At 38.1% G+C, this 15413-nt stretch overlaps 1 protein-coding gene across 2 annotated transcripts in view; it reads left to right on the top strand.

The window, feature by feature from the left end:
• The first annotated feature begins 1688 nt into the window (after positions 1 to 1688).
• Positions 1689 to 15413, top strand: part of camk1a (calcium/calmodulin-dependent protein kinase Ia) — a 34936-nt gene continuing 21211 nt past the window's right edge. The window contains exons 1-3 of one of the 2 annotated variants that reach the window (XM_041783151.1): positions 1689 to 1714; positions 2086 to 2191; positions 6027 to 6145. In XM_041783151.1, the coding sequence (XP_041639085.1) occupies positions 6060 to 6145 (86 nt within the window). In that variant the 5' untranslated portion in view covers positions 1689 to 1714; positions 2086 to 2191; positions 6027 to 6059. Of the gene's footprint in view, positions 1715 to 1824; positions 2192 to 6026; positions 6146 to 15413 lie in introns of those variants that run through there. The other variant, XM_041783150.1, reaches the window with a different exon arrangement.

Genomic DNA, 15413 nt, shown 5'->3' with positions numbered 1-15413 from the left:
TGTCAAATTTACTGACTTAGCAGTTGAAACACGTCACAAAATTATACTCAACTGTCAATAAAAATATAACAGAAAAAGTATAATTTCTTCCCATTTTTTAGGAGGCAGAAGTAAAAAATATTAATACTTGACATATTGCATTATGATTTAAGGAAGGATAAAAACACTTTGGGAGCAATTAGATTTGAAAAATGAACATGAAACTGTATAATTTCTGCCCAAATAATGTTATATTTAAAATTGCCTAAAGGGCACTGGTTTAGCTCAGTAGGTAGAGCAGATACCTATATACTGAAGTGGAAACCTTGACACACTGGTTGCAGGATCCAGTTTGGGTCCTTGTGAATGTTTGGTGCAGGTCTTCTCCCTCTCTCTCCCTACATTTCCTCTTTTACTCCAGCTGTCCTTTCCAAAAAAGGCAACAAAAGCCCGCAATATTAAAATTATTAATATTGCTTAAAAGTAATGCCAGTAAATTCATGATGAGGAAAAAATTTTGAGAGGGATCTGGCTGCAGACTGTGGATCTCAGAGTCTTGCAGACCACTACTGTAAGACAAAACCTCTGGCAGAACAGAAGTGTGGCAATTCTCAGTACAACATTTTTGATTTTTTCAAATTCAATTGTATTCATAAACAAAGTCTGAGTTACATTCATGAAATAACCACATTGCACATACAAACATAACAGACCCAACATTTCATAAATGAAGCAGAAACAAAGGCCAGAGGTCTAGTCTGGGTTTCAATCATGTATGCTATAGACTTGTTTAGAAGTAGTTAATATGAGGCTTGATTTAGCTTCATTAGCTTTAGCTACAGCTCACATAGCTACACTAGCATCATAGTTGACATTACTATGTAAGCCAGTGTTGCTAAGTTAGCTTTTGCTTTAGCAACCCGAGCTTAAGCAAACAGAGCTAAAGTTTATGTAACCACACTAGCTACATAGGTGAAGTAGCTGCCTTGAAAATCCAAGGAAAGCATGCACCTGAGCCCTCCTAAATCTAGACTAAGACTCCAGAATTTAACATTTCAGGCTCCATCCCTGCAGATCTCGGGAAACTGATATATCATAACACTGGCATCGGGCCAAAACGTTGTATCTTCATAATAACCACTTTGCAGGGAATGAAAAAAACTGTATTTTTCAATTAAGTTAACACTGAATGCTATAGTCAGCATCTTTTAAACACTTTTTATGATTTTAAATTATATAAATCCCACTGACAGATGTAAAGGGTGTGGCATATTGCATTGGTTTATTAAAAATCATGAAAAATTAGAGATACATGGTTTTAGCCCATCACCAGCGATAAGAAAGCCAGCTTTGCTACCTGCAAGCTAAATAAATCGACAAGTCTTAAGCAGAAAAACAACCAAAATTTACTTGTGATGACAGCAGAATTGAGTAAAAAACATCTACGTATGGCTTTCCTACATATAGCATGGACTTTTTGCTACAATTAGCAACCAAAGAAAGGTCCACGACCCACTTCTGGTCCCAACCCACATACTGAGAACCACTACTTTAGATAAGTTACACTGTTTTGTTCCTTGGTGTATTTTTAGGTTTATATAAACCCTAGACATTTCAAGACCTGGTCCAGCCTTCACATCTAGCTATTTAACTGGTCTGGACCAGTGACAGCCAGAGCCCAGGTGGATTTGGGGAAGAGTCCCCTGAGTGTGTGGATGTTGATGCTGAGAGAGAGGTAAGTAGGGCGTCGCCTTTAAGTGAAGTCTGTGAAGCACATTCAGAGTCATTCCCTGCCGTGAATACTGTTTCATGAAGCCTTCATTCATCCTCTTGCATTATCTCCGTCTAAACCCAAAGACTTTCATGTTGGCCGCTTATGTGTGTGCTTGCGTTGATATATTATTCACAGTGATATGTTAAGCCTGCAAAATTGTCTGCACACTTCTCTGAAACGAGAGTGCTGCTGGAAGCTTTTCACAAAATAACGCGCAGATGTAAAAGAAAGCTGTTCACACATTACAGACGGCTGCTCGGCAAATAACAGAGTCGCAGATCACGTTGTTTAGAGATAACAGTGAGTGATTTTCTGCTGCACTACGTCCACAGACGTCTGCTTTTCTTGACGTCAGGAGAAGTCTGAGCGCACGAGCACGGCTACCACATCGCACCCAGCGCGAAGGAGAGCACACCACAGCTACACATCGCCATTTAGGTACGTTTTATCTATCTTTTTCATCATCTAATACTATCAACAATCTTCTTCTGGAGCTAAAACTTGTGCAGCGTGTTCGTGTCGCAGGTCTGCAGCCTCCACATTCAACCCAAAGATGCTGCCTTCCTTTGACTGTCATACCCTTGAGCGCTGCACCACGGCTCGCACACCCACACTGCCTTTTCCTTTTCTCCTTTCTGGAGCATTTCCTTGCATGATCACCAACACGAAAATCGAACTGGTTTCAGTTTTGCAGACATATTGCACCGGCAAAACATTTTAATTCCTACTCAGCCTCTTGCTTGTCATTCACGCCCTGCAGCTTTCATGCAGAGCAGAGCTGCAAATGTTTCTCAGAGGAATAGCTTCAGTTTCTGTCGTTTACAGCTCTTGTATAGGTAGATTTGCTTTATTTTATTAGAGCATTCTAGTTGTTTAAAGGATCAGATGTTAAATATAGAACAGGTCCCCCAGCTGGTTTCTGCCTCAACTGACCATGCTCTTATTTTATGAGGAATGCTCCCTCTTCTGCTGCACAGTTTGCCCCACTTTCGAGCTGTTATTAGCTGCTATTTATTATTACCTAGATGGTTGTCAGCACATTAGTGTAGCTCTTGGTTGTGGTTTTATGGTTATACAGTGTTAATGTTTTCTTGTAAATGCTTGAGTGTATTTTAGTCTTGATATATTTCCTGTTGATGCTTTAATTCTCATTCCTCCTCAATCTCATTTTTCAGCCATATTAAGTTTTTGCCACATTTTTGGAATCAAGAGAAAAGACATTAAAGAAAGAAAAAGACACTGCTGCACAAGCAGGAGCAATAGCTTTACTTTTTTCTTTTACTTTTTTGACTTGTAAGTCATCTCTCCTGTAAGAAACAGTGCACACTTGTCTTGGCATGCTGTCCAATCAAAGATCTTAAGAATGCAAGCAAGAACCATGAAGCAGAACCCTTCTTAAAAAAATCAATGGCTTATTTATTGGCGTGAAGGTTTTATGCAACAACCTCATCAGTCAGCCAAGCTGTAATGGACATACCACTCTCAGTCATTTAATTAATTGCATTAAGCAGTGGATGAGTGCACATTGACTGTTGTGTAATATTTCAAGTCAAGTCTTTTCTATTGTTTTCCCCATGGTGTGCTGGAATCATGTTTGTATAATCAGAACACAACTTCATGTTGCCTTTTAGGAAATTGCAAACAGTCTCGTCAGATTTTTGTTTTGTCTCAGTCCACCTAAATAAAGATCAAGCTCTTATCATAAAGTGCTAAGGATGTATCGACACTCATGATACGATGTCTCAAGGTGTGGGGCTCACATCACAATTTTATCACAATTTTCTATCATATGTTTTATTTAAAAATCGAGATTGAAGTCAAGTTGTGAATAAATTTGATTGTTTATTTAAAAAAATCTGGATAAACTAGCAAAAAAATCCTCTTTTTCTATTTATGCCTTTCATTCTTAGTCACTGAGTCACAAGCTGTTTCTCAAAGCCAAGGAAGGATCCTCAAACGGCCGTCTTTGAAGGATACTACGTCATTGACTGTCGTCAGAGGACTGTTCCAATGTTGAGGATCCTCGAAATTTTTCCAAGGATTGAATACTTCAAACAGAAAATTTCCAAGGATACACATATGTATCTTGCGCGTGCGGGAATTACCCACAATCCAATGCGCGTTGTTTTCCTTCTCTTAAAAGAAATTTTAAAAATAGCGTAATATCAGGAGGAAGACAGGTTCTAGCGCGCTCAATACACGTTTAAATGTCCTGTTTCCACCGTGAATATGTTGTCATCATTATTTCATATCATCAAAGTAAAGCTGGACAGGTAAAAGTAGCACCATATGATATAATTATATTATATATCATATTGTATGATTACATTAAATATGATTAAACAATCATATTATTATATAAACAGTGCTTAACAAATTTATTAGACCACCCTAACCCTAACCAAAGTAAGGTTTATGCCACAGCTGCCCTAAATTAACAGCATTGGTAATTACCAAAATCATTTTTTATATTTCTGCTATGGTTAATACACCAATATGTAGAAGCTCTTTAACCCAAATGATGTTTTTAATGCTAAAATATAATCATTATTTTTATCCATGAGTTTTCAAATTTACTGATTTACAAAAAAACCTGAAAAATAGTAAAGCACATTATTATTTCTTGATTAATATTTTAAATTATAGTTATTTACTTGCATTCCTGAACAGAAAAATGAGTTTTAGTGGTTGAATGTTATGCTTGATTCATTTCTGACTTCTCAGAGAAGCCCAGTGAGCCGGCTCAAATTTGGGTGAATTCAGTTTGAAATCCCTCATTCCTGTTCAAAATGGTAAAACGTGGAGAGCTCACTGAAAATCAAAGAGTCCGCATTAAAGCATTTCATGATGCTGGATGGTCTCTGAGACAAATATGACAGGTGGTCTAATAAATTTGTTAAGGACTGTATATTATGATTATATGATGATGTGATAGCTTATTAGACGGTGCAGGGTAAAACTTGTGAAAGTTGTTGTTAGTACCCTCCCGTTTTGATTTCTGCCACCGCACCGTATATGGGTGTGACCCTTCCTATGATGTAATCATGCACACTTGCTAGCTTCTTCCAAATGTGTGTTCAAGGGTTGCTAGGGAGGACTCTAGCCTCGCCTCCAAGAGTTCTGACTCGGGAGGATCCTTTTCACAGAGGAAGGATCCTGGACTTTGAGAAACTGGTACAGTCACTAAATCTGCAAAATTTTACCATATTGCCTTTGGGCATTAGACACTATTGCACCATGAGTGAAGTTATCAACTCACTTAGAGAACTCAATATTACAAGGAGGATGCATTGACCTCTGTGGAAGCACTCCTTCAGGATCAAAGTGCAGTCTTTCCCTGTCAGAATTAAAAGTTAAAGTTTGTTAAAAAATGTGATGAGTTAACTTAAAAAAAATCAAATAGCTTTCTTCTTTGCTTTTCTTAAATAATACAACACATCTTTTAGTCTTAAACAAACAGCACTCAATCATTTCGACTATTTTTTTCCAATTGTACTAAAATTTTTGACAATCAGAGCTTAATCTGCAGAGTTCTCCCAGAATGCCTGTGGGACGTTGACACTTTTGCACCATAAGTGAAGTTATTCTCTCAGTTAGCACAGCGATGCCTGAGGGGAATGACCACGATGGCTATCACACTGAACATGATGGACTTTCTGGTGCAGAGCACTCTCTAGTTATTGTCACTTAAAGTCACATAGGTTGGGCTACCTTGGGAGAAAAAATGTTCAAAATGAAAGTGTGTGAAAGAAATAAGGGAAAACTGCAATGGATGAAAAACATGGAGCTTACTAAAAGTTCATAGACATGTTGTTTTAAGTTGGATTTAGACAGAATTTTAAGTGTAAGAAAGTTTCCACTGTGTAAGTTTAAGTTAACCCAGCGTGAATGTATGAGTAAAATTGGGTTGATATAACTTGACATGACCGAGTACGTGCTACTCAACAAATACCGTTGTTTTTAACAAAATTTACATCATCAGTTGCCATTAATATTTTGAGTTCTGTTAACCTGTCCAGGATTGCAGTGTGAATTTGATATTTGAACTTGAGTCCACTCAGAAACTGGATTTTCATTACTTTAAACTTTGACATAATCAGTTTCAACAAATGTTTTGAATATATTCAACTTGTTTTGTTTTACAGTGCAGCTTGCCATACTTTATTTTGATGGATTTTTGATAGTATCATGCAGTATTGTTACATTCCTACACAGTGCATTAGGTCAAAACTTTACTGAGTCTATTTTAAGTCTGTTCTTTTTGCCCCTGCAGCTGTAGTGTGGCGAATCCCATCCACATTGTAGGATGCCTCTTGGAGAGGATGGAAATGGATGGAAAAAGAAGACATCAGACATCAAAGAACATTATGACTTCAAAGAAGTGCTGGGAACGTAAGTTGCACAGATAGATTGCACTGGTTTCAGGGTGAGGCTGAGTTACCTGAGGGGGTAGAGTGGGGCATGTATAGCTGCAACAAAAGCCAAAGATGCTCACTGGTGCTGAACACCTCAGCTACACTCTGTTCGCCAGTGAAAAACAAGGAAACGGGCGTATCCATCTGCTTTGCAAGGTTACTCAAGAAGTGGTTGCAGTTTTGAGACTTGTGGATAAGATAAGGCATGTGAATTTCACTTCTGCTTTCCGATTTCTAGTAGCGACATAAATCTTTGAGGGAGTTTTACAGAAGAATGTTTTGTTTTTTTAAATTAATTACAATTGACATCTCAGTGTTGGGATCTTACATGTACCCACAGTAATGGTAGGCAAATTTTCTTCTTGAAGTAGTCATTATTTGTCTATATTGAACAAAAGAAATCATAATTAAGAGTAGGTTAGACCCAGAAGTTATCAACTCAAAACTAAGCAAGCCCTGGTCTAGAGACCCTCTGTCGATCTTTTCGTCATCGTTAATGTATTGCTGTTCTCATATTGTGCTATCACTGAATTACCAAAAAGTCAATCAAACAATAGATGATCAGAAAATATTATAAAGCTGCTGTGTGGAGTCTGCTGAAGGGAAGCCATAACTTTTCTTTACTTGCTTTTATCATTTTGCCAATATCATTTGTTTCAAAAAGTACAATCTTTTACATAATGCTCAATGATAAGAAAGGCACAGTCTCTAGGAGAAATGACTCGATAAAAGTTGTGGGTAAGCTCCTGCACACCGTCTAAATTGCACATTGGCAACATTTTTGCATGGAAATGTTGCCAATGTTTTGTACAATTTTAGACAGAATGCAGCAGTTTACTTTCACTGAAAAATAAGATCTTACATTATAGGTGCCAAGGACTTTAACTTTTGCCTGTGTGGTATCAAAATGGTGCCATAATGATACTGTGTGAATAATATCTAATTGGAGTATAAAATTCTGGCATCGTGAGATACTTGGTCAGTTGAGTGGACTTTTAATGTTGCGCACATTTTAGAGAAAGTTGGAGATCTCAAAGGATAAAAACAACTTGTTCTTTCTCTGTCTGTCCATGTTGTCATCGCTGTGGTATTCAAGTCTGGACTCCCAAGAAACATGACTCACATTTTGGATGGGTCTGTCACTTTTTTTTTGACTCAGACTTGTTTTATTCTTGGCTTTTGTTTGATGCTGACTCAACTGTTCCCCTTTTGCCTAGAAGTATCCAAAACAGAATATTTCCCTGGACAATCTGACCTTCTAAGTAGTTTAAAAATGTTGTCTTTTAATGGAGCTCCGATTTTTTGTAATTTCCAGTCAAAGGCAAGACAAAGAATAGCAAAAGAATAATAGAAGCGGCCATGCTATCCACAAGTTTAGAATAGCAGCACCACAGCTACAGCAGTGTGTTTAATATGCTTGTATACTATTTTCAGATGTGTTAATGGTTGCATGTATTTTTACATATGCGCGAGCATGTTTTTCTGAGCATCCTGCCTTCAACATTATAACATTATATCATTCAACATATTACACATTATAATATTTCTGTGAACCTGAGAGGTTTATTTATATCTGCCATCTAATGGCAGACTCATATTGAGAAGAGTGAGAAGAGTTATGAATGGATGCAAAGCTTCTGTCAGTGCACACACATTTGTTTTCAAGCTCTCGTTTCATCCTGCCACTCTCCCTGAAACTAAATTCAGCTGTTCTCTCTTACCGCCCACAAGTATCACATTCAGGAGCCACACTTGAAAACACAATGAAACCTGTCATTTATAAATTTATCCCGTCTCTCTTTAAATATATCAGAATCAGCTGCACCATCCTCTGCACATGGGATGATTGACTTGAATGACATGAGAAATGGGACAAAAGCAAACTTATGCTCAAACATAAGTTGAGATCATTATTTTTTTCCAGTAGCTGTTGCCTTGGAATAACCAGCCACTAAGCCCAAACCCCGTATCTCACTCAGCCCATCATATGACACTTACTCCAAGTTAATGTTAATGGTTTCCAGTTTGGTGAGCTTTTTTTGGTGGGAAGTTTGCTTCGAGGTAATGTTATAATCATGTTATTGAAAAAATGTCTGGGCTTATGCACGTACTCGTGACTTTGCAGCACATTTGGTTAACACTGTGTTGCATTACCTCAAAACAAATATACATTCTTTGCTGTGTTTATGGAAGGTTTATAAAATGGATAAAATATGTTTAATTCTCTAGCCTCTTGGGATACCCTTATCAGAGTTGGCCTGACCCCAGGCACAACATTTAATTGTTTTTTTTTTTTTTCAAATTATATCTGTATTAATTGCAATAAAACTGCAGAAAAATCAAAATATATTACATAGCAAAAACATAACTTAATCCCAGAGAAGTCCTCTGAATTTCTGAAATAAGCAGCATCTAAGATGAGCGGTCTGTGAGAGTGGCTGTAAGAGATGTACTGTCTGCAGTGGGACAACCAACTGTCTTTTCAGACTAAATAAAATGTTTTTTCTTATATACTTGAAAAGTTAGAAAAAAACAACACAGCCTGAATATCTGAATCATGATCATTCCTGCCATAGAAGGTTGGGGGGAGCAGTGTGCTGAGGTAGTTTGTTTTGGTCTTCATATTTAAGTGCAACATCTACCTGACATCTCCACTGAAAGCTGCATACTGTACCCTTAACATCTTTAATTTTCCAAAGATTGGCTAGTAGTCTCTTTGAATTTCTTTTAACTTTACACACATGATGACACTGATGCTTAGGCATTTCCAAAACAGACTATATATTCACAATAAATCAGGATTCATTACACCGTCATTTTGAATTAAACAGCTAAACTAATCTTTATCCGATGGGGGTGAATTTTTCCTTGTAGACAGTAATGGTGAGGGTTGGCCTCACACCGACCTGTGACTGCACTCTCAGAGGGGACAGGACTGAGTCCAGATGGCTGGGCAAACCCCCTTCAGCCAGCCCCCCCGAAACTGAGAACAAGTGACCTCGCACACATCCACCTGTGATGACACTAGTGCACCATATGGAGAGTGGTTGTTTTCTTTCTTCCCTAAATCACACCTGCTTCCCCAGAGAGGCTGCACAAAATCAGATTTTAATGACTGTGCTCCTCTGGTTCCCATCCAAAAATGTGGAACAGCAGTGGGTAGATGACGAGGCTGTCTAGTTCTGGTGAGTACCCTTGGAGGACATCAAATAAGGCTCCATCAGTCTGTCTCTTGAGGATTCATAACTGCAGCTAAGGCTGCTTGATTATGGCAAAAATTATTATCATGATTATTTAGATTGATATTGAGATCATGATTTTTGAATACAATTGCTCATTGGTGTGACAACATTTGCATTTACATGCTTTCAACTTTAACACTTAAGACTAAAAAAACAATAAATGGATATTGAAGATTGCAAAATCATAATAATGACATACAATGATGATGAATAAACAAAAATAATTACTTTCATGGACAAGCTATCACAACAAACACAGAAACAGTTCCAAAATGACTAAACTCATGGACACAGTTATTTCATGATCATGGAAAGCCTAATTTGCAATCAAATTAATTGCCCATCACTAACATCAGTTAACCCTGATCATGTGTGTTTTGATTCCACTATGACTAAAAAAAACTTTAAACAGCAATTGTAATATCAAATATGATATTGGGGGTTATGTAACAAGGATTGAAAGCGTGTATTGCCAGGATTGAATGTTCTCATATTTCAGGAAAAAATGAGGGGAAAAAAGCTGTAGTGATATTCTTTCTCTCCTGTCACTGTAGCCGGACCTGGCAGAGGGCAGAATTAACGTGTTGACGGAAAGCTCCTTATGCTCGGGGAGCAGATTACAGAGAAGCTTTATCCAGGAATACAGTGCGTGAAGTTAATTGATTTATGTTGGAATATTATATTCAGATCCAGCTAATCCTCACAGTTCTATTTCTGTTTGGAGCCCACATCAGGCCAGGTGACCTCAAGGTGGCCTAAACAAATGGAAAGAATTCCCTATTCTACAGATATCATGTTCATCTCTTCTTTGTGGTATTTTTTTTTTGTTTTGTTTTCATTTTAATTCCAACACATTTTCCCCTTTGAGGGTTAAAGCGGCCAAACAAACAAAGCAGATGGGAGTCACTATGGAGCCAAAACATATTCACCCACCTTGATGGTTAACCTTTTTATTGATTTTATAGATCAATCACCCCAATATAATTTTTTGACCAAAGAAAAACATAAAATAAATGAATCGCTTTAATATCAAAATGAAAGCAGATTTCTACAAAAATAATGTCAATAAATTAAGCCACAAATTCTCTATTTGATTGAGGCCTGGGCTTTGACTCTGCCAGAACATTCACCTTGTTGTCTTTAATCTATTTTTGTGTAGCTTTAGTTGGATAATTAGGGTCATTGTGTTGGTGGCTGTCTTTTGCTGACTGAATAAGATTGTCCTCCAGGGTTTTCCCATATTTTGCTACATTCATTTTACACTCTACCTTTACAAGCCTTCCAGGGCCTGCTGCCAAAAACCATCCCCACAGCATGAATCTGCTGCCGCCGTGCCTGCACAGTTGGGATGGTGTGTTTTGTGGTTTTTGTTGTCTGCCAACATAGCGTCTTGTCTGATGGCCATAAACCACCATTTAGGTCTCATCGGACCAAAGAACTTTCTTCTACTTGACCATGAAGTCACCCACATGTCTTTTGGCAAACTCCAGTAGCGAATGAATCTGAGTTTTCTTCAACACTGGCTTTCTCTTTGCCACTCTCCCATAAAGCTTTGACTGGTAAAGAGCCGGGCAACATACAGTATTTTGTAAGCAGACACTCCCTTCTCAGCTGCAGAAACTTGAAACTCCTTCAGAGCAGTCACAGGTGTCGTTCTGACCTGATCTAGGCAGATTTACACATGTGCCATGGTCCTATTTCTTGATGATGGATTGAACTGATCTCGGGGGGAAATTCAGTGCCTTGAAATTTGTTTTCTTACCATCCCCTGACTTTTACTTTTCAATAACCTTTTCTCTGAGTTGAGTGTTCTTTTGTCTTCATGGTGTAATGGTAGCCAGGAATACAGATAAACCAGTGACTAGACCTTCCAGGCACAGGTGTCTTTATACTACAATCACTTGACATTCCCTGCACTCAGGTGATCCCCACTACTTACACCAATTGGCCGGTACTTTAAGGGAGTGAATATTTATGCAGTCACTTATTTTACCTGATGTGTTTTGATTTAATTGACATTACCTTGTTGAAATATGTTTTCACATTGACATGCAAGTTTTTTTTGGTCAAAAAGACAAATTATACTGACCATAATGGATTTATAAAATTAATTAAAGGGTAAAACATTCAAGGAGTGAATGCTTGTTGTAGGCACTGTATTTACTGTGATATAGAAGCCATCTTATTCAAATGTTTTTTTGTTAAAGATAGTTGCCAACCACTAGTTACCATGGGTCATTTATGTAATCCCTGTAAATAATGATGTGAGAATATTTAGGAGTTATACATTCTTTTCTTTACTTCATGTGTGTGTGTGACATAGGCAGGAAGTAAAACACATAACCAGGGAGCTGCTATGGTGATACACATTAGTTTATTTCAAAAACGTGAACAAAGATACATCTCCCCTGACAGTTTTGTTTGGTTGAAATAAAGCGCATAGGGCATAATAAAAAAATAGTTCAAGGCCACTTCTCCTTTCAAATCTCTCCATAAAGGGAGCATTCACAAAACCAAATCATTACATGGTGCATGCATTATACAAAAAAACCTGCTGTTGATTCTCAGTCAGAGCAGCATTACTGACAGTCTTTTCAAAATATGCTGTTAAATTTACCATTAATTTACCATTTTTTGATTTCCTTTCAACATTACAAAAGGACCTCGCAGAAAATGTGAAAATATAAATGTTTGGCATGAGATAAAGATGTGGTAGAAACAGGAGATAGTGTCTATTCAACAAGCAACTAGACAGGCAGTTAAAAGTGCAGACTCCCTACAGCAAATTGAATATTTTATCAATATTTGTAACGGAAAAACTGTATAGATTGGGATATACACTCACTGATCACTTCATTAGGTACACTTGCTCAACTGCTAATTATCACAATTATCTTATCTACCAATTACAGGGCAGCAACCAGTGCGTTTAGGCTCGTAAACCTGTCCATGGTTATCAACTAAAGTCCAAACAGAGCATCAGAATGGGAAAGAAAGGGGATTTACGTGACTTTAACTTCCAGGTTTTTTGGTGGCCTGGCAGGCTTTCATGCCATTAAGGCCAAACTCTGAATGTTGACTGCTGCAGCAGAAATCAAGTCCAATCAGACTCGGCAATGTTTCTTCTATTCTTCCTCAGTTGTTTAATTTTGGGGCGTCTGTGAACTATAGCCTCAGTTTCCTGTTCTTGACTCACAGGAGTGGCTGCCAGTGTGGTCTTCTGCTGCTGTAGCCCATCTGCATCATGGTTTGGCGTGTTGCACGTTCAGAGATGTTCCTCTGTAAACCTCATTTGTAATGAGTGGTTACAACTTATTTGAGTTGTTGACTGACAAGGTCTGGTCTTTCTTATTTGGACTTTGACATCAACAAGGTGTTTTAGCACAGAGATCTGCGGCTTTATGATCGCTGACTGTTTTCTGTAAACCCTAGAAATGTTTGTGCATGAAAATCTCAGTTAATCTGCGGTTTTTGAAGTACTCGGACCAGCTTGTCTGGCACCAACAAATATCACACGTTCAAAGTTACTGAAATCATCTTTTTTCTTCATATCTGATGCTCACTTTGAACTCCAGCTGACCATTTTGACATTTTCAACATGTCTTAATGCTCTTGTAGCAGCCATGTGATTGGCTGATTAGATATTTATGCTAACAATCAGCTGGAAAGTTCTACCTAATAACGTGGTTGGCGAATTTATCTCCAAAACTAAAAGAACAGTTTTAATATTCAATGCAATTAAACCAAAATCAACGCTCAATTAATGATGATTTTTGAGGTAACTGATATTTTTCATTTACATATCCTTAGTTGCACCAAAACATTAGGTTACTTTCCTTAACCCAGACCTGTTGATTATTCTTGTTCTGGATCTGGTACAAAAGGCTCCTCCTTGACGTCTCACCCCCTCTGCTACACCCTTACACCAAGTATCATGCCAAGCAAACAGTTTTGCTATTCAGGTAAAAATTTGAAGAGAAAATATACGGGGAGTCCAGCTTTAAGACCCACTTTTCATTCCATGTGTATAATGTTATAAACATTGTGACTCTGCAGCTCAAACACTGTTGGAAAACACTCCGGCTGCTGGGTTTGTTTATAGTGAGGAGCAGAGGAGTTAAGAGGTTTGACCTACACATGTTTCTAGTAAATGAGGTACAAGCATGCAGTTGGACATCTTTTACTGAATCATCCAGCCTCATTCATTTTGAGAGTGGATATCTCCAGCTATTTTTCATAATGAGGTTGCTGTAAGAATGAATCTGAAGAATATTTGAAGCGTTGTTGTAGTGTAGCCTATGTCCACTCTCAACACTCTCCCCCTCTCTATTCCTCTTTCACAAACATGCACAAAAGCACACACACAAAATGGATTAGGCTAAAAAGAGAAAGCTTTTTTGGGACTTTGAGGCATGTTGGGCTTGAAGGGAGTGCTTGCATCAGATGGAATCGATAGTCTGATGGAAGCTTGTGAGCATCTGTAGCAGGTCTAAGGTTCCTGGCTGGTACTGATTGAAAGTCAATGGCTTAAATAGAAAGGAAAGTTGTGAATAATATTTGCAAACATCAATGATTTGGAGTGCAATGGGCTATTTTGTATCACAGCCTTAATTCTGAAATTGCTGCTGAATGCTCAACTGAAACCATAGGTCATATTTCAGCAGGTACAGTGCTCATGAAAATATACACCCTTTTTATTGATCTTATACATCAATCATGGTCAATATAATTAGGCTCTTTTGACCAAAGGAATCAACAAAAACACTATTTAATAACAAATAACAAAGTGAAAACAAAATTCTACAAAGTGGTGCCAATTAAATAGAAATATGTAGGGTAAAATAAGTGACTGCATATTCATCCCCCTTTAGAGTGACTGACCTAATTCAACAGAGCCAACAGTCTCACAATTAGTGAAATTGAGATCACCTGAGTGCAATGAATGTATCTCAAGTGATTGTAGCATAAAGACACCTGCACCTGGAAGGTCCAGTCACTGGTGAATGAGTATTCCTGGCTACCTTTACACCATGAAGACAAAAGAACACTCAAAGCAACTCAGAGAAATGGTTATTGAAAAGTAAGTTAGGGGATGGACACAAAAATGTTTCCAAAGCACTGAACAAGAAATGGAAGGAATAAGGTACATGTGTAAATCTGCCTAGATCAGGCTGTCCTCACAAACTGAGTGACCGTGCAAGAAGGAGACTAGTGAGAGAGGCCACCAAGACACCTATAACTACTCTGAAGGAGTTAGTCTTCAGCAGCTGCACACAACAGCTGTTCTTCTTCCCCAGTCAAAGCTTTATGGAAGAGTGACAAAGAGAAAACCGCTGTTAAAGAGAAAACTCAGATTCATTCTCAACCAGAGTTTGCCAAAAGACATGTGAGAGACTCCATATTGAGACCTAAATGGTGCACTTGAACATCAGACAAGACGCTGGTGTTGGCAGACATCAAACACTGCACATCGCCACAAAACATACCATCCCAACTGTGAAGCATGGTGGTGGCAGCATTATGCTGTGGGGATGCTTCTTGGCAGCAGGCCCTGGAAGGCTTGTAAAGGTAGAGGATAAAATGAATGTAGCAAAATATGGGAAAACCCTGGAGGACAATCTTATTCAGTCTGCAAAAGACAACCACCAACACAATGACCCTAATTATCCAACTAAACCTTAAGCTACACAGAAATAGTTTAAAGACAACAAGGTGAATGTTCTGGAGTGGCCGAGTCAAAGCCCCGACCTCAATCTAATAGAGAATTTGTGGCCTGACTTGAAATCCCCATATAACCTGAAAGAGCTTGAGCAGCTTTGCAAAGTCTGATTAAGACCTATCCACACAGACTCAGTGCTGTGATTGCAGCCAGAGGTGCATCTTCTGAATATCCAAGGCATGAATACTTTTTATAGGCACTGTATACACTATATAACACATATTAAGTTGATTATATACAAAATAATGGTCATATTGGTCCTGGTTTGAGCTGACCTTGTACAG

This window comes from Cheilinus undulatus, linkage group 3 (genome assembly GCF_018320785.1).
Source record: "Cheilinus undulatus linkage group 3, ASM1832078v1, whole genome shotgun sequence".
NCBI classification, from domain to species: Eukaryota; Metazoa; Chordata; class Actinopteri; order Labriformes; family Labridae; genus Cheilinus; species Cheilinus undulatus.
The sequence above is the reverse complement of the archived record's forward strand: the minus strand, read 5'-3'. Positions and strand labels throughout refer to the sequence as shown.